At 46.9% G+C, this 25,541-nt stretch overlaps 1 protein-coding gene across 1 annotated transcript; it reads left to right on the plus strand.

The window, feature by feature from the left end:
• The first annotated feature begins 2,260 nt into the window (after positions 1-2,260).
• LOC126543262 (hemocyte protein-glutamine gamma-glutamyltransferase-like) lies at positions 2,261-25,541 on the plus strand. The gene is made up of 14 exons (XM_055061726.1): positions 2,261-2,406; positions 3,577-3,771; positions 4,521-4,781; positions 5,542-5,660; positions 7,534-7,641; positions 9,340-9,517; positions 12,797-12,929; positions 13,217-13,320; positions 16,078-16,246; positions 18,007-18,095; positions 19,117-19,344; positions 21,607-21,761; positions 23,264-23,403; positions 25,269-25,541. The coding sequence occupies exons 1-14, from the start codon at positions 2,271-2,273 to the stop codon at positions 25,396-25,398; spliced, it is 2,145 nt and encodes a 714-aa protein (XP_054917701.1). The 5' UTR covers positions 2,261-2,270; the 3' UTR covers positions 25,399-25,541.

A 25,541-nucleotide genomic window follows, 5' to 3' on the forward strand; every position in this document is an offset into this window, starting at 1 on the left:
TGCACGTTCCGCACCCTTCGTGCGCATCAAATCCCGGCCAACAGCGCAGTGAGGAACGTTCTCACGGGTGAGTAAGGGAGAAAATTCTACTTGACGGCCAGGAAATATCTTTGGCCTTATAGTGGTCGGTGGTATTAACGCTTCCTGGCGTAAGCCTTGAGAAAGATTATCTGCGCAAATGGAAAAACGGGAAGCCTAAACAAATTTGAGAAATCAAAGTGCTGGCTACTGCAATTTCGTAATTTACGTATACTCGAAGCTCCCCATTATTGAATGTTTCTGAAATTTCGGAACTCTGTAAACGTCGCAGCACGTTGAAGTTACGCATCTGAAATGCACATCTTTGAAGCTCACCGTTCGTGGCACGTAACATGACCATCGCGGCGTGAAAAGTGTCACACTAAATTTTCGCTATTCTTGACGCACTTATGATCGCGAAATCAGAATATGAAAGCATGATGAGCTCCCAGCAACGCACCAAATTCGGGGACAGAATTCGATGCCTTGCAAAAAAGCTTCTCTGGAAACTTAAAGCTTAATTGTTTTATCTCCTTTCTTTGCTCAAATGTGCTACTTCAAAAAAACCTAATTCGATCCTGAAAGAGTTTCCTACAAATCACTCAGCAAGGTCAATATCACTGCAATGTTACTTTCAGCTCCTGCTAAAGCAAAGCGTAAAATATTGGAGCAGGTCGCCTGCAATTCAGATAGAACTACGGTATAGCCTCAAATACGTATGGAGATTATCCCATTCCAGTATATCTCGCAGCAAGCTACCGAAAGTAGGGAGAAGGCTCTGCAAAATTTATCGGCGTACTATCATCCTCATTGTGCTACACCCGTTGTGTGAAGCTGTTCTACTCGACCTTTTCTTTGCACGGAGAGAATAAAGAGATAGAGAACGGAAAGACGTGCGCAGATCAACCACACGCGCCTTGGTTTCGACACCCTACAAATATGGTGAAGGGAACAAAAAGAAAGAAGTGAGAGGTAGAGAGATAGGGAAGCATTAACATTACGCAAGGCGCAGACACAGTACGAGCACCTTAATAAAGGTCTCACTATCAACAGCACATATTACTGCTCACTACTGAATAAATTACAAGATGCTGTGAAGCAAAGGTGCCGTGGTAGGCTCAGAGGCGTCCGTCTTCTCACTGATAGTGCCCCCGCGCACTCATCTCAAGCAGCTGTTAGGAAGCAAAATAATGTGTCCACGAAATGGTAACCCATCCGCCTCATTCTCCCGATCTTGCACCAAGTGACTGCTCCTTGTTACAAGCAATGAAAAATCCACTGCGAGGTTGGCAATTTGAGCCCAAAAGTCTGTGCTCCTCCTTTACTAGGTTTATTGGTTGCTATAATTGTTTCCGAACTTTCCGTAGCCTTCCTAGGGAATTATATACTGGTCATAGGCTTAACAGTAGTCTTCCTCGCGGCGCACTCACACCAATAATTTATTCACGTATGCCACCATATCGCTCCTACCTTCGACCCGGCATACGCAGCTCAACGCGACAATCATGACTACGCCACCGGCGTGGTCGTTTTCAAAATTAGTGGTTGTTCACGCATCAATTCGCACATACAGCTGAAATCAGTCGCTGGTGCATACAGAAGACACGAAAAGGGCCACTTTGTCTTATGCGCAAACAGCGCCTCGCGGAGCGATCGCAGAAGTCACCTTTGCAAACACCGTGGAGACGGACGCTTTTCCCACTGCCATGTCCGTTCTTGTTCTTGAATGAGGGACACCATGCAGAGGAAATGCAAGAGACGGTCGGTTGAGAGTTGTTTCACCGTTCTGCGCTGTCACGGCTGTGCGTTGGAAGCAACATGCTTCCGGCTATTCCATTTAATTTACCGAGAACGTGAGAATTTGCAAGAAAAAAAAAAGAAGGTACAAAACGAAGCAACCAACGATACATGTATACCTGGTGTGAAGAAAGTTACTTCCGAAAGTGCCTCTCCCTCGCAATGTGTTTTATGTTTAGACACTCCCCCTCCCCCCCCCAAACCTATCCTCCCCCCGTGTCCCCGAACTGAAAAATACATTCTCTTCCATATATCGATCCTTTTTATGCAGCCCCAACTTGCGGCGCAGAGGACGGGACATAGTTCTGATTATCATCCCTACCTACCACTTCTATAACGGTCCTCTCTGTCTTTTTTTCATATATAGAACAGATAAGCCAATAAAGTGCAAAACATTAATTTTAATCTCCTTCTCGTACATTTTTGTTCGCTTTTTCAAGAAAAAGTAAAGGAGCATGGCTGTACCCGGCGACATTGAACCGTTTCTTGAATTCTTGAAAGCCAAAGTGCACGTACCTGATGACCTTGAAACAATGGCCGTCGTCTTGGAATTTATGCGCGAAGGCACCACGTTAATGGGCCACACCTCGGGTAAGTGCATGCATACCGCGCCTTTTCACTCCGAGTTGTTCATGATTAAGTAAATGCGCCGATAAATAGGGCTAACGGGAGGTAACAAACGATTCCCCATTACCCGATCACGAGAAGTTGATTGATTGAGTGATTGATTGATTGATTGATTGATTGATTGATTGATTGATTGATTGATTGATTGATTGATTGATTGATTGATTGATTGATTGATTGATTGATTTTATGGCTACGAGATATTATAATAATGCACGGAAATTATAAATCATGCATAACTAAAAGTATATGCACATATGCTGCCACATTAGTGAATTAATCTTGCTAAGTTCCGTCATTCGCGATGCTTTCCTGTCACGAAGCCGCACTATAGAAAGAAGAAGCCACTGTCGTTCTTAATTTCCTGAATTTAAAAGGAGTGCAGAATTAGCTTATCTTTGTGCGGGAGAGGGGGCAATACAACATATGCGCACTTCATATCCCCTAGCGGCCACATGGTACCCCAGTGTTTTGTACAGTGGCGTGCATCCTGCTCCCGGGGCCGACGTTGCGGAATCCATTCCCGGCCGCCACGGCTGGTCTGCTAAGGGCGTAATGCAAAGACACCCCTCTGTTGATATTGCAGTGAACGTTAAAGAAACCTTGATGGTCAAAGTTAACGCAGAGCTCTCCAGCAACACCACGTAAAAACGACAATAGTGCTCTATTGCCGAAAGCTTGTGCTTGCTACAGAACTAAGACAATGGTAACCACAGTTTTATTCACATGTTCGCGATAGCGAACAGTGAAATATAGCTCCGGTTACAGCCCTAAAGTCCCGTGTTCTGGCTCTACGTCGTAAAAACAGGACACCCTTACTATCGTTTAAAGCGGGCGTGCGTCTCGCTGGTCTTTTACTTGTTGTGCACATCACACTCCTTCCATGACCTTTTTTTTTAAGCAACAACAAAGCGAAGAAAATGTGCAACGCGTAAAATGTCGCTCTCAATGGAGGTGCTGCTTCGACAATAGCTGGAGATAGGCTGGAGCAATGTTCTCGTTAGCAAAATTCGTTACACTCACTCCGTATACGCCAAAGTCGCAATAGGAGGCTTATCCGCGAAACAGGGGACTCGTATACACCAGAAAAGCTTGTCTGATTACCGTCTACGTTTATACATGCCCATCTCAAAGGACCTCCCGAGATCGTGGACATCAACATGCACGAAAAGCAAAACGCAAAGGCCAACAACACGGAATCGTACAAGGTCATCTACGGCGAGTATCCCTTCGCCGTTCTCCGGAGGGGCAACGTGTTCAAAGTTGGAATACGCTTCAACCAGTCCTTCGAGCTGGGAAGCATGCCGCTGCGAGCAATCTTCACGTCAGGTAATCAACGTACACCACCTCATTTACTGCCTGCCGATCAAATAATAAAGTGCATCTCTCTGAGTTAACAAGAATAGCAAATGCATTACTTCCAATAGCCTCTATTCATTCAATTTTCCCCGTGAACTCCGACTATCGATTGCATGAAATCTGTGTGTTGTGACAGAACATACAGAACATGAGCTCACCGGTCTGAAGAAAACATTTATCAGACTAATCATTAGTAAACACTAAATGATTACAGAACGAAGCACACTATACTCATTTCAAAGCTAACGTGAAAAAAAATATACTTACGGGCACCTCGCATAATTTAATCGGGAAGAATTCCGTACAAAGCTTCAGGCAGTTCCCCACCACCCAAAGGAAGACAAGACTTTTAAAAACTTCGTGGTCTCACAGTAAGATCAAATAGCGCTTGCCAGACGCGAATGAGTACAACGTTCCATTAAAACGAAGATCCTAAAAAATATTCTCTTGAACAAAGAAGGGCGGGAAAAAAAAGATGCTTCCCTACAGCCCCAGCTGCCGCTCAAGTCATCGCATGACACCATACACGGTGCATGTTTCATCCCTTCTTCGGTAGAACACTGACAACAGTCGCTGCCACTGTATTTTGCTGTGCGGAAATAGTTAGCAGTTGCAACTTTAAGTGCAATTCACCAATATAAATGCTTCGTCAACATGCGTGCGCCGGCATCGTGCGAACGCGACGCAAAATTTTCCCATGTTTTGTGCTCCCACCGCAGGAGTGAGCCCTTCGGAAGGCGACGGCACGCTGGTGATACTCACTGCTCCACACTCGGTCGACAAAGAAGGGAAAGCGCACGAGATGGTCGATCGGTGGACCATGTCCGTGAGCTTCCACAACAACGACATAATGCTGCTCAAATTTCGCACTCCGGCCAAGGCACCGGTGGGCCGCTGGTCGCTGGCCTTCAGCTTAGGCGGCGGCAGTGCCACCCCTGCAAAGACGCCCATTTTCATCATCTGCAATCCGTGGCTTCCAGGTACTGCCCGAGCACGTAGGCATTTTTTTTTCTCTTCGAATACAGCGTGGCATTGCGCCGCATTCCATCCTGCTGTTGCGGCATATATTATTTTGCAGATTGACGCCCTGCGTGCTTTGGTGAAAGCAGACGAGTGAACTACGCCGCGCAATCATTACAACTGCCTCTTTTGTTGTGCTATCGCGTCGGCCGTGCTGATTTCAGCTGAAACTCGCAGTTTACAGGTTGAGCGAAGGATAACAGTTGAATCGATGCCAAGGAGCGTATACTTAGCAGCTAGTCGCGGCACCATTCCCGTGATGTGGGTCCGTCTGTCACTGATTTGTGGCAGAAAAGTTTTTCTGGGGCTCTTCCGAATGATAGCTTCATTCGACTAACGGCTCCTACACCATTTTACGGTAGAATCGAAAGCTCCGGTACAATGCATCGCAGCACTCCATCCTACGGTGCAGAAGCGCTTTCATACACAGCGGTCTTCAAGGCCAAAAAGGAATTTACTGATTGCCGTCGTTGGTCCAACGTTCGAGGGATTAGCCTACGCGGGCTCACCATAGGCAGCACGCCTTTTGCTCGAGCGTAAGAAAACTTGCGCCGCTCAAGGTCACATACACACAAAAATAATTGAGACTGTTGCACGGGGAGCCTAACTCATGCCAATGACGAGGCGCTGAAGGGCGCAGAGTACGCAAACGCCCAGAATAAGAATAACAGAATTCAACACAGGAAGAGGCTGCAGTGAGCTACAACTTTTTGCTCGCAGAGGACCCCGTGTACCTGAAAGACGACGCGCAGAGAAACTTCTACACCATGAAGGAGACCGGAGCCTATTACTACGGCACTGAAAAGAACTTCGGCCAGCGGGAGTGGAACTACGGCCAGGTACGTCATCCCTATATACCGCCGAAATGCCCTGAGAGAAGGGCACCTTTCCCGTAGGGTAAAGTCGATATGGTTGCATTCTAGAACTGGCAGCCGCCTGAATGCCGTATCTCATTTCCTTGCACAATGCCAGACGTCATGGAGAAAGTTGTCGGTTCGGATCTCACCGATATCCTATAGTGAATTTCTTCTACGTTCAGTTCCTTTCCCTTAATCGTGTACTTAACCAAAATAATAAAACTGACACTTCTACTCAACTAAAGCATTATTTTCTTCTATGTTCTTTTCGGTCTCGCTGACTGATTGCCATTTACCTCAAGCACTGACCCGAGCCTCTCATTTGGGAGAATTTGAGCTGAACTGTTAGGAGACTATATTTCCAAGGTGCCTTCTCATTTGCAAGAATTTCTGCTCCATTAAAGAACTGTTATGCTTGTACAGCCGCAAGGCGTGAAAGCGCTCGAAATAGGTGCGCTGGTTCGATGTTCGCTTTGTATACGTGCAAAGCTATATCCTCAGATTTACTTCATCTTCTCTCTTCCGACGCACACTCACAAGCATGTGGTATGTTAATGCAGAAGCACTAAAAGCCGCAACAAAGGAGACGAGCGTATGGACGTTCAAACTGAGTATAAACTTGCTACTTGTGGAAACGGAAGTCACGCCAACGGAGACATGATGATTAATATTGCTCGCGTGCTTCTTTTATGGGGGCTAGGGTGGGCGATCGAACAGTTCAGGGAAAGACAGGCGCGCCCGTTAAAAAATACAAAAAAGAAGCGGGCCCACCGGTTCGTACTGCCGATCAACCCCGAGAATTTCCATGCGGACACTCAACAGATACATTAGGTTCAGTCAGATTAGTAGATACCGCTGCTAGGATACTTAGAATACTAATTAGGTCCCTCTTGCCGTCACCGGACGCTTTATAGACTAGAAGAAGTGCAAATAAAAAACGAAATACACAGGTGGTGACGCCACTTCAGTATTCCCACATCAGGTCTCCCACTGAACATCACGTCTCCGTGATGTCATGGAGATTATGACAACGTACATCATACTTAACCTTTTAGCAGTCACTCTTTACGTCCTGTACATTCTGACGTCAGGACATGTTCTTCGTGCTCTGCCGCCGGCAGAAAGTGGGCGCAGAAAACGGGTCTCGTACCCGTGCAATATACGGTGTCCCAGCTAACATCACCAGTCTGTCAAAAAGAAAAGAAAGATGATTTTAAAAACACGGTGCGAGGTACAAATTTAAGACCTATGGCGATCGGTCGTCAGACCTGTGGCGACCGAAAACTACTGTTCTGATAATCTTATCTAGCACCGTGATTTTTTAATCTTATTTCTTTCTTTGAACAGCTTGACCAACGTTAGCTGGGACACACGGTATAATGCTCTTGAGCAGGCGTTCACGCACGCTTTCAGTGGTCCAATATGGAGTATGACGGCGCACAGAGTGCTCTTGTTGGAAAATACTGTAGACAAGGACCGCAGCACGTTGGAAAATAGGAGATGTTTCTACTTGGAAAATTTTTGGGAGCGTGAAATTGGCCACGAAATTCGTGACGTGACTCTTGACACCACGGATGTGGCAGTTCGAGCGCAAAATTGGCGTTCCGCTGATTTTCCAGAAATTTATTTCTGCTAATAGTCTACGTCTCTCTCCCAAAGAAAAATGCATATAAAATTTCGAAGAAGTAATTTACCAGTACGCAATCCTTTATTCATTCTTTTCAGTGTCCCTTTAAAGCATCGCGTACGCAATTGTTTGACGCATAAGGTGGCATGAAAAGCAGAAAAGAGTCCAGTTCCTGGCGTGCTCGCGCGAACGTACGCGTGAGTACGACACTTCTCTCCCCTCGTGCAGTTCGAGAAAGTGACGCTGGCGACGATCGAGTTCCTGCTCAAGGCAGTGGCCGCCGACGGAGCGCAGCGGTCCGACTGCGTCAGTTTGGTGCGGGCATTGTGCGCCGCGGTGAGTACAGACAAGTGAAATTATGTGGCAGCCCGCTCCCAGCTGAAGCCACTAAGGCTGCAGATGACCAAACCATCGCAGCAGCCCGTCTGCTTGGTCAAACCTAAATACCCTCCCTCAAATTCTTGAACTTCACTTCGTAGCTCTCTGACGAGCTTATCGTTGTTCGCCGTTTCTCATCAAGTAGTACTCTCGCTAAATGAAAGTGTAACAAATATTTGCCACCAACTGACGTGATGTATTTGGAAGAAATGGAAGTCGAAGCGGAAAGTGGAATGTCTGTTACTTTTGCACACGGAGCGAGGTATAGGCTGGGCCGCGATGTGTTCCGTCTGGCGCGCTTTCTATGTTGCACTCGTTTTTCAGAGGCAGCATCAGGCGAGAGAGAGAAAGAGAGAATGAAAGGGGGTTTAGCGAACGCAGAGGAGAAGTCGGATGGAAAAGCCTGCCTCTGGTCCACTGCTCCTCGATATATTAAGGGGAAATAGGAAAGACTTGGAAGCTCAGAGGTAGATGGCACGTGACCCTGCAGCAATATACACGCAGCGTCTAATACGCAGTCTGCGTGTGCTGCACGAACACTATATATGCAGTAAATCAGTCCGCACCAAACGCACTCCCGCAAACGCATTTCGCACAACCGTTGCACCGCCGCATGAAAACGCACTTACGTCCCACGTACCCTTTTCTCGAGCGCCGAGCCCGCCTCACGCAGAAACCCCGAGTTTCATTCATTCTTCTAGGATCGCAGGAGCTTTGTAAAATGTCAGGGGGCGTTGGAGGGGATCGGAGATGTAACTGCTGTGGCTTTAAACCAGTGAAAGGAACAATACGACGGGGGAGATCCGACGGGCCCGATTTTTGTAAGTCATGACGATATCAAACCAACAGATAACGAAGCCAAGGAAAGCATAGGGGACATTATTTCTCGTTTTAATTGAAATATGTAAATGATAACGTAAAGGGAAATTAAAGTAGACGAAAAAACAAAAACAACTTGCCGCTGGGGGAAACCCAACCCACCCACAAACTCCCCACTACGCGTACTACGTGACGTACGTTCAAGTACCACGTGACGCTAGCGGTCGAACCGGTGTGCCACATACGCCGCAGTGACCATGAGTAGCGCTGGCTAACGCTCCCGGGCTGCAAGGCTCCGACCTTGTACACATGCATAAATACCCAAGAATGTGGACGTGGGAAGAGCCGTCGCCGTAGCTTAATATTAGGGCACCACCGCGTAATGCGGAGGTTGCGGGTTCGGCTCCCACCGGCGGTAAGTGTTCTTTTATTTTGTCCTCTTTCATTTCCCTTACCTTATAATTTCTACATTTCAATTAAAACGACGTATAAAATGCCTTATGCTTTCCCTGGCTTCATTAGCAGTTGAAAGAAGGAATTGCTCAAGTCCGTTGACTTTTTTCAACTTACCACACACGTTGTTTAGAGACGTCATCCACCTTCACGTAAACCAGAGTAATGAATCTGTAGTAGCACAGTACGGAAAAAATTCACATTTTCGATAAAGTCAGTCTGTCCGTCAGTTCGTCTGCTCACCCGCTCACTCACTCACTCGCTTGTCTCCATCCGTTCGTCTGCCTGTTTCAAGCGTGCAATGTAATGTAATTAAATATCTCAAGGCGAGGATCGTTTAACATTTTTTGCCCTTCGCGATGCTTCAACGCATTGCACTTCCAGATCAATGTGCAAGACGACCAGGGCCTATTGACTGGTCGCTGGTCGGACGACTACAGCGCCGGTACCAGTCCAAGCGTCTGGAGTTCCACCATGCCCATTCTCAACAAGTACATGGAGAATGGGGGAAACAGCGTCAAGTACGGACAGTGCTTCGTGTTCGCCTCCGCCCTGGTCACTGGTAAGCCGGCAGCGCATCTCTGTGTGATCGCACGCGTTTCAAGTGGCTCGTGCAGCCCGCCAGTTTGACGAACCCTGAGTAACCCGCATGCATACAAGAGAAAGGATGCTTACCGCCAGCGTTCTTCCACGTCCTGAGCCAACATCTTAGTGAGCAACCACGGTGGCGAACCCAACGAGCCGCACATTCCGGACTTTCACTCAGGGAGTGCATTAGTATAAGCGCTCCAACGGTATTTTGAAGACCGAGAACAAGTAAAAGGCCGCGAAATTATTAACCCTACAGTTGCAGCAGTGGCGGAAGTAAATTTAGATGTGGTGAAGGTCCCAGCGTGCACTTCATCGTCCATCACTGGGCGACCGGCTCCTCGCGATGCTTCAACGTGCTGCACTTCTAAATCAAGGTGACGTTCTGCTTATCTCGGACACGGGCCACAGCTGCCGCATTCTCTGTGGCTGCCGTGGCTGCCGTCTTGCCGCGCGTAATCGCGCTTTGCGTATAGCAGGCCATGACATGACTCGGAGCGATTCGCGGCGCAAGTTGTCCCCGGGAGACGCTTGACGCCGCACAGAATGTTCGTTCACATCTTTTTTTTTTTTTTTCTTGTCTTTCTCGCTTCTGGCGTTCATCGTCAGCTCGCCTAACTCTAGTCCGCAGCGCCAATGAAAAGCAGCAATCGGAACCACACCGACAGAACAAAAATTACCTAGCTTTTTCGGAGATCACGTTTTGTGTTTGCTTAAATTTAGCCTTTGGCGGAAACAACAAAAATGACGAAATTTCACACAAAGTGCGCATCAGTGACACCAATATTTTACGCAACTTCAAAGACATTTCCGCTTCTGATTTTTTTTTTTTTTTTTACTTGGTTTCATTCCTACCCTAAACAGTGATCGCCTTTTGCGTAAATTTCCCTCCGTTTTGCGCGGTCCGCTTCAGCTAGCTGCATTGCTTTTCGAAGACTCGACTCAGGGCTCGGTGCTGGTTAACTGCTAGTTAAGTACAGTCCCGTGCGATATGAAGGTTAAAATGCGAGCGTCGACCGATTCGGTAACTGTGCCGTCGGAGGGCGTTTTCGGCGCGGTGGCGACAAATTTTCGTCGCCCGTCTGTCGCTGAACTTGGAATTCAAATTATGGGGTTTTACGTGCGAAATCCACGATTTGATTATGAGGCACGCCGTAGTGTGGGACTCCGGAATAATTTGAACCACCAGGGGTTCTTTAACGTGCACCTACATCTAAGCACACGGATGTTTTCGCATTTCGCGCCCCCACCGAAATGCGGCCACCGTGGCCGCCGAGCTTGAAATTCAGCTAGGGGTGCACTGTGATGGTCGCACGTGGACGTGGTATGCACCACACTTTTCATTTCTGGGGAGGAAACTTTATGTAGAACAAAATATATTTTTGCGGATCCCGTGCCATATATCGGATCCCGCCATCCCGTCATATCATCGTGGGCTGTCCAGCAGGCCCACGATGCGGCTGGCAGGCTAGGCCTGTCGGTCCCGACGTGGGAGCGGCCCGCGACGTGCTAATACGCGTTCTACAGGACTGTAAAATAAAGGTTACTCAATCAATCAATCAATCCCGTCATATGGCGGATCCCGTCATATATCTTTTGTAGTCATAGGCGTAACCATCATCCAGGAAGACAGGTTATCGCAGCACTGTGTTTCATCAAGTCGCAGTGGTGAAGCACAGAATGCACACTAATAGAGAAGGAAAGCATGCATTTAATTACTCTGTGGGAAGTAGAATCAGCCGATATTTACGAGCGCAGCAGGGTTCATGTCTTTAATGACGCTTAGCAGTTGCTCTGCATGCGTGTCAACCAAAGGGCACATTTCGTTTCTTTTTTTTTTTTTTAGGATATGCTGCAGTGGTTCAGGGTTGGTTAATTGTAATTGATGTGGGAAGCCTACAAAAAGGTACATGGTCTTCCCTAATGTGTGGTTTTCTATAAGGAACTATACCGTGTAGTTCGTTTTTATTACTATTAGTTCGAACAGATATTCTCTTTAATCGACGGTGGATGAAGGCCTCTTCAGGTGGCTTGTGGGCACAGACGAACATCAGTTCCGTGACAAACCAATATGTTCAGTTAGCTACTTAGGAAAGCTTCACTTATTTTCAACAAATGACTTTGTAGGACACGCGTTGCAATTGAGAAAATAAATTCCGAGTAATAATGAAGTCGTATCCGTTAAGCACAACTTCCCAGACTAGTACCCGCTCACATGTCCAAGAAATGCTTCGGCGTTCCAGGTTGACAGTTTTCTGAAAACCCCTCTCTCCCCAGCGTAGGGTAGCCAACCGGGTCTTTTTCTCTGGTGAACCTCCCTGCCTTTCCCCTTTCCTCTCTCTCTCTCTCTTTTGCGAACTAAGGGAAGAAATTAGCTGCAGATAAACCCCTGCTATTGGGTACATACTAGAGCACCTGCTCCACCGGACAGAAGTTCTACCATTTATGCCTGCAAGAGTCTAGCGCAAACGTTCCTCGTCCGCGCTGCTCGGGGATTGTCTCCATGGGGACTGAATTCAGAACGCGGCCTTTGGCAATCTCCCTATTTACGTGCGGGTTTCACCATGCCGCCGGTGCAGCAATAAACTGCCAGTAGCCTTTGTAGCACATAGACTGACTACACTTTTCATTTATTTCATTTATTTGGACACATTTAGTCTGTCGAGCAACTTCTCCAACGCTGCCTTACTTTTATATTTATTTATTTATTTATTTATTTATTTATTTATTTATTTACTTATTTATTTACTGTTATTACATTTTTTTTTTAACATTGCTTCTTCACAGCACAAAGTACTCAACTGCTGGCAGCACTGGTAGCGTTCGTAGTGTGTGTCCTACAGACGCCATCATAAAGAGCCACTGGCGAATCATGCCATGTGGTTAGTCTCAGCGCTCGACGTAACGCAGCCGTAAACCTAATTGCGGCGATATGGTATGGAGATGTGGAATACGGACGTCGTGCAGTGGGAAGTCTGCAGACGTGCATGCACGTATTATCAATTTGTCGAACTCCGGTTACGGCAGCTGGTCTCCTTTTAACGTGGGAACGTGAACTTAAAAAAAAAAAAAAATAATAATAACGCTTCCTCCGAGCTCTTGCACGCGTCGAAGGAAGCACACTCCCATGTAGCGCGTTAATTCTGAAAAGCATCCAACCTCGTGGTCTACAGTTTTGTAAAGTTGAAGGTGAAATGAACATGCTTGCCACTGTTGCCACATCACAGCGTTAACGCCACTGCCTGTGACGCAGTACTACGGGCGCTGGGCATACCGAGCCGCAGCGTGAGCAACTTCCCTTCGGCCCACGTCGAAGGAGACGACATGTCGTTGGACTTCTACTTCGACGAAAAGAACAAGGCCATCGATGGAGCCGACATGGAATGGTAAGCCGTTAAAGTAACTCTTTGTCCGTCTAACAGAGTGACTAGCTGACGGTCTCGCGCAAATTTAGAGCAATTGAGCCCGATTATAAATTCGTTGCGCGATGGCTGCTGAACGTCTGCGGCAGAATGAATGTGACCTTATCAAGCGTTCGTGAAGGGGCCAAGTCTACCACTCTTAGTGGTGTCCGGCGCCTGCCTATACAGTACCTGCGTGCGTGTGGAAGCTTCAACTGTGCATCCATGATCCGCATTAGTAGATAGCCTTTTACAGAACATTTGTTTTCTAGGAATTTCCACGTTTGGACCGAGGCCTGGATGGCACGTCCAGATCTGCCGGCGGGGTACGGCGGATGGCAAGCTGTCGACAGTACGCCCCAAATTGTCAGCGAAGGTGAGGCCGCGTATATTTGATGCGTAATGCGCGACGACACGCGCAACTTTCTCAGACATTACGCCTCGGAGCGTTCGTGCAAGCGCGGTGACCGTCACGCCGACACGGATCCGCACATTATACTACCAAGCGCGAGTGGGGACAAAAAAGTGTGTGCTGCGCGAAGTGAAGCGCCTCGATAGCAGGTGTCCAAGCGCTGGATCGCTAGCCACGAGAGGCCGATGTATTGTACAGGGCGGCGTGGGCATCCCGCGATGCAGTGCATTACGCAAATTTTTAAACTTTTCCGGTGCACCGGCGTGGCATACCGCATAGGTGTTCGGTAGCCGCCAGCGTTTCAGACGCCTATGCGTTTTTCCCGCAAAGAGGGAGAATATTTTTCGCGGTTCACTCAAGTGCTTAAAGGGCGGTGAATGCGTTCTCAATGTCTCGTGGGCTGCCAGGCTTGACCACGACGTGTCTTCTACGGCATGTAAAAGGGGTCGCCATTGAAGCAGGCTTGCCGAAACTGAAGTCGTACCGGCCGCAACTTGTTCTCTTTTCAGACAGCAAGGTGGCACTGCAACTACTACATGTGCAGGTTTACAAGTGTGTCCAGTGTACATTACATGCTGTTAAAGAATTACAAAACATGCGTTTTACCACTGTTTTCCAGTGGCTACCTTTACATATCGGCATAGCAAGCAACGAGGCCGCTGACAATCTTGAGCGCGAAGCTTTGCAGTTGGGCCAGCGAAGAGAGCTCCTCAGGACACGAAAAGTCATGAAGCAGATCACCTAAGCCTCTTCCGTTCGGTGTCGTTTCCACCGCATCAACCTTATCTGACTGAGGGACTTGGCAGAACTGAAGCCGATCCCTTTTATCGCAGCCGCACAAGGCCAGCGCAAACTCCAGCTTGTCGGTGCAAGACAGGATTTCGCACATCATCGTCGTGTGTGCACTGTCGCGCTCTGGTCGACATCGACTGCTATTCATTAGAGTGTCCTGAATTAGATGCAGAACGTAAAGTATTAATAGGTGGGCTGAAGCACAAGATGTCGCTACACTCAAGCGCGAGTCACATTTTCTTCTCGCGACGGCAGTGGATATTTAAGAGAGCTGAGGGTGTTTCGGATCCCCCTAAAGTTCCTCTGTACGGGGCTGGAGTGTAAACGGTGAGCCGTGTGTGTCGACACGGATTGAATAACGTGCAGTCTGCTTCGCTTCGTGTTCAGTTCCTTGTGTTACTGGGTGCTGTTATGTCACCAAATGAAATGCGACGGGCTTCAGACCCTGCCACGTTTGATAGGTGGCGCTGGGGCGGAGCAACTGAAGAAAAAAAGAGCATGAAACAAACCCAGGTGGAAAAGGAGCTGGTGCTGACAAATTTCAACTGCAAGAAGGCCGAAGAGAAAATTCCTAAACGCACAGCCACAGGGATAAACGAGGTTCCCGTTAGGCTGATTAGTGAACTAGGACCAAAAAGTAAGGAAGCTCTGGTGAAAGCAGTGGAAAAAACTTTAAAAGCTAGAGGAATACCTGACAGTTGGCGACAAAGTAGAACGAATTTAATTTATAAAGGTAAGGGGGAGAAAGAATTCACTCGTATAGACCGTTGACCATTACATCGGTAATATACGAGCTAGCAATGCAGGCAATCAAATTAAAGCTGCAAGCATGGACAGAGAATAATGGCATTTTGGGAGAACTTCAGAATGGCTTCAGAATAATTAGGCGTTTGGAAGAGAACTTATTTGTTCTTACTCAATGTATTCAAATATCAAAAGTAGAAAGCAGACATTTATATGTGGCCTTTTTAGACATTACGGGAGCCTATGACAACGTAGATCACAACATTTTGTGGGATATTCTGGAAGGGGAAGGCTTAGGTGACGATTGTCTACAGCTTTTGATTTACCGAGAAAATACCGTTTGCGTTGAATGGGAAGGGATGAGGAGCGAGGAGAAAGTTGATATCAAGAAGGGACTGAGGCAGGGGTGCCCTTTATCCCCACTGCTGTTTATGATGTACATACATGGTGAGGATGGAGAGAGCGCTAGAAGGAAGTAATAAGGCCTCCTTGAAGCCCTTGGGTTCAGCGAGAGCAGGGGAAAAGTAAACATTTCCGCAATAGAGATTAGTAAGAGGCGATTGGAAGATTGGTGGAAGAAAAGTAGGGAAACGACAAAAAACGGAGACGTACGAAAGCAAAGTTCGCACTAGGGGATCAGAAAATTTGCTTGTGGGAGTTCATAGCGCTTTTTTTTAACCTAGGTAGGACATTAAGCAGTATAATGGCAAGAGCTTGGTGGCGCAACCCACCGCCCTGTTCCAAAGGGGATGCTCATAACATCCATCCATCCATCCATCCATGCCGCCAGCTTTTGCAAGGCTTGGTCTGCTTGCTGCAACAATCCTTCTGCTGCTCCTCCTGCGTATAAAATGTTCATTACTGTATCAACGTGCTAATAAGGTGCACCCAGTGCCGCTTCAAGTGGAGAACGATGCAAGAGTTTTTTTTTTTTTTTCTCTACTGGGCGGCCCTACACAGACGCAGCAAAGACCATAACGACAGAAGAGCCCCATAAGTATTTCGCATACTAAGCAACCAGATAAATTAGAATTAACTGGGGGAAGTGCATATGCGCACTTTACAAATGAAACGCTGGATTTCTTCATATGGTACGCTTTGGTGATATATCTGAAATTTTTCTCGAGCACGACTGCTCGGTTTATTCAGTTCGGTTTATTCAGAGTAATGACCCAACTTTTGCAGGGATGTACAAAGTAGGGCCGTACCCGGTGAAGGCTATACGAGAGAACAAAACCGACCTGAAGCACGATGGCAAGTACCTGAGCGCAAGTGTGAAGGCGGTCTACAAGTATCACAAGAAGGACCCCTCGCACCCCAAGGGATGGAAGCTCGTCTGCGAGAAAAACGATATGTAAGCAATCTTTCTTAGTTCTTTTATTTTTTCCTTTTACATTAATACCTGCGTTGATACTCTTATGGTGTATATTACTCCTCTATATTTGCTGTGTTTCCATAGTCACAACTAATTACGTAATGCTGTATTTTGTATTTTTGTATTTATCTCCATTTAATTTTAAACAGGAGGTCTCCATCCAGCCGTCTACTATGGAACCTCCTTCTGAATTAGGAATACCTCCTTCTGAATTAGGAACCTCCTATGGAACCTTTTTTTGAATAAGTATATAAATGTTTGTATTTGTTTACGAGTAAAGATTGATTGATTGATTGATTGATTGATTGATTGATTGATTGATTGATTGATTGATTGATTGATTGATTGATTGATTGATTGATTGATTGATTGATTGATTGATTGATTGATTGATTGATTGATTGATTGATTGATTGATTGATTGATTGATTGATTGATTGATTGATTTTGTATAAGACGGGTAGAAGGATCAACAAATTTGGTTTTATTACCTTCAGACAAAAAAGAGAGAGAAAGTCTACGCTTTCCTTGCGCTAACGAGCGCTCTAACGATTAGGCAAGGGCTTCCTAAATTGCAGGGTGTGGCTGAAAACCTAACAGGCTATACTTGTGTCCATACCTCCCCGTGTGCGTATTTTACTGCGCAATGTAGTTAAGAGCTAGGTAACGGGATATTCCTGTAACATGACGATTCCTTATAGAATCACGGTTCATTGTAGCATCACTGGTGCTTGTAGCATCACTTTCGAAGCCTCGGACACAATAATAAAGTGTTTTTTTTTAATAATTTGCCCGCTTAGAGGAACACAAAGTGACAGCAGTTCACAGTTGCGTTGAAATGAAGACTAAACTTGGGCGTTGCTTATGTATGCATTCATTCGGTTGTGTGACTGGAGCTGGTAGGTCATGTGAAGCGGTACACTACAGTTGAACTGCATAGCGCAGTCATTGACTCGGTGCTGCTGATTCTGTCTTTTTTGAAGGCATTATATGTCTTGGCGAGTAAACCTCCCCCCCCCCCCCCCTCTTCCGTATCGGGTATGTGCGCACTAAGGTCTCAGACCGACCTAGTTAATTAAGCAACATCTTTCAACGAAACAGAGCAAAAGACGGGACAGTAGCAAACGGAAACGCCGCGTTGGTGGCTGTGTGTCTCTAGCTTCTTTCGTGGGCCGATCCTGGAGATAGTGCAGTTTTAAAAGATGTGGGCCGATTCCGAGGGTAGTGCAGTAAAAAGAGAATTAACCAGTCCGACACTCCTTATGCTCCCCTCACGGGAGGAGAGACGCGATAGAGTCCCGTGCGCAGTGATTGTGTCTACTCCCCATTATCACTTCCAACTTGCTCAGGAAGACATTGCCTTTGATCGACTTTAACGAGAGTGTTGAATCGCCTTTCAACTTTTTAATATCTTGAACGGCTTTAACGCATGGCGATATCACGTTAGGGTCGTCGGTTCATTAAATCCTAATCTTCGTTTAAAGAAACATCGCTCAAAAGCCATCCCCACATTGTTAGCTGTATGGTACAGAGAGAGTCCAGTTCTGCCTAAGATAAGTCTGCTCAAACTAAGAAATCCATCATTAGGCAGACATGGGGATCGCGTGCATGATCCATATTGGCTAGAACTCCTCTTGTGCCGCTCGCGTAAGAAGCTCAGATTAATCGATTCCTTAGCTAGCCAGACCACAGCAAATGGTGGCACCGAGATCCAATTTGACGTATAGCCCTCGTTTCAGGTGCGGCCGACTGCTTCTGACGGAAAAATTTAACCCGAATGGCGGCCGACTGCAGCCCGACGACATCACCCACACCTACAAAGGACCAGGTAAGCATTAGCAAGATGCAGATCGAGAAGCAGCTCATTCTTACGATAATTTACCGACCTTAATGGCCATTTCTTATTTTTACGTCAAGAGCACATAAAGAATGCATAAAAAAGCTCTGCAGTCTGTAGGTGTTCGCGGCACAATTATTGCGTGTGTTACAACCATGCTATTAGCGGTACATTCGAGTGGTCACTTTCGAACTCACTATAGAGCGCTCGCGAGGTGCAGTTTATATTCGACTGGTCGAAATCTAGCGCTCGGAACACATTCGCCTGGTTCATTCAGTGCCCCGTGATCCAGCTCAGAACGCTGGTCGACGCTCTCAGCTGAGAGCGCAACTAAGATCTGACAGAATCTCGATCACGTGGCCACTCCGGTTGCTTTGGGTGTGCTGAAAGTTCGGCTGGCGCGGGCTTACTCTTGCTCCAATCTCGAAAGGGCTCTGCATCGCTGCAAATCGAGTTGGAGCGAGGTAGGAACCACTCGAATGTACCATGAGGAAGCACTTGGGAACAGCATGAGAAGACTGGACAAGAAAAGGCAACACAGGGATCCCTGTGTTGTCTATTCTTGTCCAGTCTTCTCGCCCGTTTGTAATGCGTTCTCGTAATGTACCAACAGGCTCAATCTTCAACCCTGTTTGTTTCTTATTAAGTCTGTTTCTCAGCTACTATATGTTGAGGCGGCCGGCAATTAAGAATCTGCAGTAATGATCTTTATTCTGAACGAAAGAAAGATCTTTCAAACGGGCATGTTGTTTCAAGAACCTAGGAAAAACGTGCCTACAGACTTTTTTTCTTCCCTTTCTTTTTTTTTTTTTGCGCTCTCCTTTTTCCGGGACAATATACTCGTCCGAATCGTGCAGCTCAGTTTATGCACGCTATTCGACGCTGGCATCATGCAGCATCTTCTTCTCAAGCGAAAAAATAGCAAGCAACCTTAACGAGGCCCGCCGTGTGGCCGGCATGATCAACATGCGGTCGCACACGCGTTGAGTCTACCTGTGACTCGTCGCCGCAGCGGCGCAGCCCCGAGGCGCGACAACGGACGTGATCCAGGTGCGCCTGGAGCATGAGAAGCAAGTGGCAGCCGGCCAGTCGGGGCGGGTCCTCTGCACTCTCACCAACAACGACCTGCAGGAGCACCGCGTGGGCCTAGCGCTCACCGCCTACTCGGTGCCTTACAGTAACGTCAGAACCAGCGCCCTGGTCAGCGCACAGCGGGACTTCTGCATGCAGCCGGGCGCATGTGAGCATAAGCCTACACCATATCCACCGCAAGGCTGTGGCGTGGCTTCTCTTGCCATGCGTGTGCGGTCTATGAAATAACGCACGAAGAGCGGAGATTGAGTGTCGCGCACTCTCTGGCTATATTGTGCTGAGAATGCGGGCATTTCAAGGTTTATAGTTTTTTTTTTCAGTATTACTGCCCGCCTTCACAGAAGGCCTTAGGCAGGAGTGGGACGCACATAGTAAAAGGGCAAAAATGCATAACAGAAGAAAAGAGCCAGCTTAATAAGACATGAATCAAGCAAGAGGATGCATAATAGTAGAAAGAAAGAACCAACCTAACAGGACGTGAATCAAGCGAATAAGAAAATCAGACATGATCAGCCCGCTTGGGGAGTTGGCCGGGGGCCAAAAAAGTGGGTCGAATGACCGGCACATCGGTACACTGTTCGTACAGTAAATGTGACGACAAAAAAAATAAGAGCGCATGTATATGAAACCAAACGCACGAAAATACTGAGCACTATAGGAGCACCACAGGTGAACAGGTTAAAAACAACGGTTCAGTTTCATACGAACACTCGAAAATCGGCCATTATGCATTCCGACAAAGAAATAGAAAAGAACCAGTATAGAAGTGGTACATAGAAGAACACGGAGAATAAAAGCAGACATATTAAACCACATGGACGAAAAGCGTCAAGTACCACACGCGAGCCGATCAAAGATGGCGTCTCAATTTTGATAAAAGACCCTCGACAGTCAGGCATTCCACAGTATCAAAAGGAAGTTTGTTCCACTCACTGATTGTTCTAGGAAAGAATGAATTCTTAAAAGCGTTGGTTTTACAAGTATATTCTTTCGCTTGTTTTGGAATGATTTCCGCGCGTAATCCGCCGAACAACAGGTTCGATATATAGGTTATCTAAGTTATAGCCCACGAGCACCTTGAAACGCACGTTTTCTTGGTGTATTTATACAGTGAATCTATATGTTTGTCCTCTGAAGACGATGTAGCGCTGTTAATTATCCCGTATCGTTTTTATTGATGCCGCACGCCCGGCACAACACGACAGTACAGCGTGTGTGGGGCGACACGTTTCATTGCGCCGCTATACATCGACCCGAATAGGTGGTCAGCGGCACGCGTATACAAAAACGTGCACATTCCACTGCGATCTATTTGGGCCGATTTCAAGTCAATCAAGCGCGCTCATTACTGAGACAGCAATTATATGCACACGTCTATGTCGCCGTGAAGTTGCGTATAAAGTCGAACTGCGATAACGGGGCCAGGTGAGCGCGCGTCTCTTCTACTCCGGCCGCGGCTGCACATGGCGCGGCCGCGAGCGCCCTATCTTGGCAGCAATCTGCAGCGGGTGCAAAGCGTGGCGATCCACGATGGCTGATGGCTTCGTGTGCGCTGTGTTATCTCGCGCATATAGTTAGCGTTGAAGCGAGAGGCAGCATGAAGAGGAATTCGTTTGCCGCTGCTGGGCCGCTCACCACGGGAGCGTTCTGACAACTATTGTGTCCGCGGTCATCGAGCGAGACGTGTCCAGGTTTTCTTGTGCGCGCATGGCAGCGTGCGTGTTAATTTAGTTAGTAAGCTGATATCATGTGGCCTATAAAACTACTAACCTTACTTCGTATAGCTATCAGATAATTTGCTATCGCAATCAATGCTTCGCGTTTCGGGTTATTGCAATCTGCTAGTAATATAATATCCTCCAATTTCACATTTTTTACGCGCAAACGTAAAATTTTCTTCTTATACTTTTAAAAGAGCACGAACTGTCAAGGGACAGGGGACTTGCGTTCATCCATACATCCCCTGTTTTTAGTGCTTTCTTGCAATGGTGCTTTCTACGCATGTTCAGCCTCCGCCCTGCCCACTCACGTTTGACTTCGTGTATCATCGTTCTGTTTACTGCGTTATACTGTTGCACAAAGAACGAAATAAAGGAGACTGACACACATGTGCACATTTGCACACATATGACACGCATTTTGCACATGTGTGTCAGTTTCTTTTATTTTCTCTGTATAACGCAGTAAACGGAACGATGTCATACCAACTCGCCCCAGTTGAAGCACTGTTGTCTATCACTTACCTCATGCCACATTCCTGAGCATTTTCTACTGGTGTACAAAAATCAACTGCCAAATTGTAGAAAAATCCCGCGGTGGCCCATCATTCCACGGAGGCTGAACAGCTTTCGCCGTCAGATGTCTCTTCGTCCGAAGTTGAATTGTGTGCATTACTGTGCTCTGTACGAAGCTGACGCACTGGAGCTACTCATCTCACCTGAATCCTACGTGTCCAAGCTGTGCGCCGAAGGAATGATTCTCCTGGAGGCTATCGCCACCTACGGAGATGATTTCACAATTGCTAGAAGTAACCTGGCCATCCAGATGCCTCAGCTTGACATTCAGGTAAGGCGGAGCGATCGTATTCAAAAGCTGTTGAACTTTACATTTTGGTAAAGACGGCTAAATAGACTGAAGTTTAGAATTACATAATGATCAAATGGGCTAGCTGAATGGTGAACGTTTCCGGCCATATGCTGAAAAGCTCACCTCGTAGAACATGCAAAGAACAGCTTGCTTTCCATAGTAGTCCACCAAGTTCGTATACCTCTCTTGGAACTGGTTAGAACACATGCTATATGTTGCGTTTAGGATCGTGGTGTTGCACCATACAAATATTCATCAGACAGCATGCGTAGACCGAAGCCTGCCGATGAAACTTAAGGAGCAGCAAATCTTTCCATGGCACGTCAATGTTTTTCGATAACTTTTATGAAGAAAGCTCTTTCGTCGACAAAGCTGTAGATGGAGAGCTTGCGCAGGTATAGACCCCCCCCCCCACTGCGCAATTTTTCCCACTTTATCGATTCCGCGTGTTAGGCGATCCCAGTTCTCGTTCACACGTGAAATCGAAGAAGCAGGAAAGGTTGCGCAGTTGGGTTTGCCTGTGCAAGCACTCCATCTATATATAGCCTTTCTCCGAATAAAATTTGTTGAAAGTTGGAGCTGTTTGTGTCTACCCGGTTCGTCTTGTCTTCCTCGCTTTGTAACCATGCTCATGAAGCACCAGCAAACCCAACTTTCCAACCTTCTAGTTGGCGCATGGATTTGCCTGATTTTCGTGCTTGTGGCTTCAACTACTATGTTTTATGTGTCTTTATTGGTTGGCGCAAATATCGAAGCAAGCCAAATTTTGTAAACGCAATAAGATTCTGCGCACATGCATAACCATCCCAAAGTGTTGAGCAACGCTTTGAGCAATACTTTGTTGAAAATGATCCATTTGACAATTCACAAAGCCGTCCGTGCCATAAAGACAAAGCTTAGGAAAATCCATGTGCTAATTAACCATCATTTCCGTGCTGACTGAACCGACAAAGCTCGCAGCTCCCGTAGACGCTAACTCCAGAGTTTCCTCTACAGCACTAATTCTTGTAGGAAACACAGTGGTTTAGGGACCCTTTAAATGAGCCAAAGACGGAACCCAGCAATTTTTTGTTCCGGCAAGGCGGCCAAAATACGAGAAAATACTTCCAAAATCCATGACTTCACATTGGCGTAGCGGCACTGGGATTTTAGCGCGAAATGTGAAAAATGGATGTATGGCCTTCATTACCACGCTAGTAATCAATGTATTTCTTCCGAAGGGATGAAAGTACAGCTTTAAAAGAATATTTCACCAGTTTACATTGACTTAGTGTGCGCTCAAGAGGCTAGGATTTTTGCTTTGGTTCCAGAATAACGGCGCACTTTCAGGGCTTCGCAGCGTTTAGCCGAGTGGCTGCAATATACAGAGAGGGAAGCTTTTTTTTATTATTGTTATTAGCAATAGAGAATTTCGCGGATTGAATGAAATGTGCAGGGGGAATGAAATGGTAATGTGCGTTTGCCCATTTGTCCAAAAAAAGATTGCGCGCAAGGAAGCTCCCGTGGGCGCCCTGAAGTATAAGCTGGCGATGAGAAACCCGCTCAACGTGGCCCTCAGTAACTGCAAGTTGACTGTGGAGCTCCCGGGCTCTACTGCCTTCCTGGAAAAGGTCACGCTCAAGTAAGTGTAAACTCGAACCAGTGGATTGTTAGAGTCGATAGAACCTGCCGTGGTTGCAGAGTGGCTATGGTGTTAGGCTGCTGAGCACGAGGTCGCGGGATCGAATCCCGGCCACGGCGGCCGCATTTCGATGGGGGCGAAATGCGAAAACGCCCGTGTACTTAGATTTAGGTGCATGTTAAAGAACCCCAGGTGGTCGAAATTTTCGGAGTCCTCCACTACGGCGTGCCTCATAATCACAAAGTAGTTTTGGCACGTAAAAGCTCATGATTTAATTTAAGAGTCGACAGACTGTATCAGACAAGCGACGACGAGTGAGCAGGTGTCGCTGATGCGGATAACGGTGTTGGTCATACAATCGGGACCTCTACTGTGATCAGCTTGCAGCCGGTGAGAGTTTATATTGTTCCAAGAAGCAATATCATGAGCAACCACGAGGTTCTCGAAGTGCGAGCACGACACGAACAAACAAATTGCGTCCGAGCAAAACGCGCGGTTCAGCCATAATTACGCTTCGTATACAACGTTTTGTCTTCCGTATTCCCTGTGACGAGATGCTGCGCTTGCATAGGCAGCCTCACGTTTTTTGAACTGGTAAAATCCATCATAGCACATCATCGTGTTTTCTTAACGTTTCCTGTTTAATGAGCAGCAGTGGAGTGCTCATCATTACTTACGAGCCAAGCCACATAAAGTTAGATAAAATGTGGGTTTACGCGCGATTGTTCTCGACAAAACAGGTTCGATAATAAGAGCGCATTGCGTTTTAATTATACTTTTTGTATGCCAAATATGACAGCGCAATCTGTATACGTATACTTCGAAAAAGAGACTTATGCTCTGGAATATCCTACGGATAAAAAAAATGAAGCTTCGTAGAGATATGTAACCGCCCCGAAGCACTTAGTTTCCTCAGATTACTTCTACCGAGCAGCTAAAGTCATGTCATTATTGTCGTCCCAAAAAGCCTGTCCCATATAAAAGCGTATCCTCGATATCCGTTGGCCGGTCGCATGTTCAAGCTCCGCTGGGCATACGCACAAATGTCAGGGAGGCTGTCTTGACTGGGACTTCAGACGACTCAGACGCGCGAAGCTCTCGGACCTAATCAAGGCCTTTGTTCAGACTTGAGTGCATCCCTGCAACTCTTGGACACTCCTTTCAGTCGTACAAGTGAGCGAGCCCTTTTTTTTTACAGCCATGAGCGTGAGTACACGGCGTACCCACGAATTTTCTCGAAGGCGCCTAGAAAGTCGCCGGAACGTGATTGATTGCAAGAGTGACTAAGCCATCGTTTTACGTTAGCAGTTTACGCAGAGCTTTGGCGAATAAACTTGAGGATACGAAAAAGAAGAAAAGAATGTCGAAATAATACAATTGAACTGAAAGGTGCCCTTATAGAATACTGCAACACCGAAAGAAAGAAAATGTGGATCACAAAAGCGTCACCTTGCGTGCACGCAAGCTGGCAAAAGGAGGAAGCCAGAATGTCGTACACCTTCCACCCGGAACTCGTGACTTGGCTTCCTCGAAGCGACATAAAATACGACATCTTAAATCACTTGGTTGATAAAAAAAAAGGAAAGAAAATAAACTACAAACCGGCTGTTGACGTCCCTCATAAATAATATTACGACAACAGCTGTCCTGAATGTAGCGTCGTGTCATGGCTGAGCACAAATTTGGCATTAGACATCATGGTTCATTAGAATGCCAATTTATCCCCCGAGAATTAAAGAGTCTTTCTTTAGATTTAACTTTTCTTTCTTCCCAATGCGGAACAGTGAAACGCTAGAGGCACGTTCCTCTGGCCAACCTCTTCGTCTTGCTTTTTGTTAAACTCTCATCTCTGTCCCATTCACCAGAAATGTACCTCCACGTGGAACGTTCGAGAAGGAAGGCGTCCTCTTCGTCACGTCCCCCGACACCCAGCGCATCGTGGCGACGTTTATGTCCGAACAGTTGCCCATCGTGAACGCGGCCAAGGATTTCTAGCCTCGCGAATGGAAACCACTGGCGGACTGTAGCTTGGCAGTCTCTGCCCGAGACGAGGCCTCACGCACACTCCTCCAGTTACCGTTATTACTGCACGAGCACGCAGCGGAAGAAAGCACGGAAATAAATGGTTGTGGTTCTGA

Source organism: Dermacentor andersoni, chromosome 1, assembly GCF_023375885.2.
Source record: "Dermacentor andersoni chromosome 1, qqDerAnde1_hic_scaffold, whole genome shotgun sequence".
Lineage (NCBI taxonomy): Eukaryota > Metazoa > Arthropoda > Arachnida > Ixodida > Ixodidae > Dermacentor > Dermacentor andersoni.

Coding starts and splice junctions, on each gene's coding strand:
- LOC126543262 (XM_055061726.1), top strand. CDS start 2,271: ATGGCTGTACCCGGCGACATTGAACCGTTTCTTGAATTCTTGAAAGCC. Junction 5,661..7,533: donor GGGAGTGGAACTACGGCCAG/GTACGTCATCCC, acceptor CCCCTCGTGCAG/TTCGAGAAAGTGACGCTGGC. Junction 18,096..19,116: donor CCACACCTACAAAGGACCAG/GTAAGCATTAGC, acceptor TCGTCGCCGCAG/CGGCGCAGCCCCGAGGCGCG.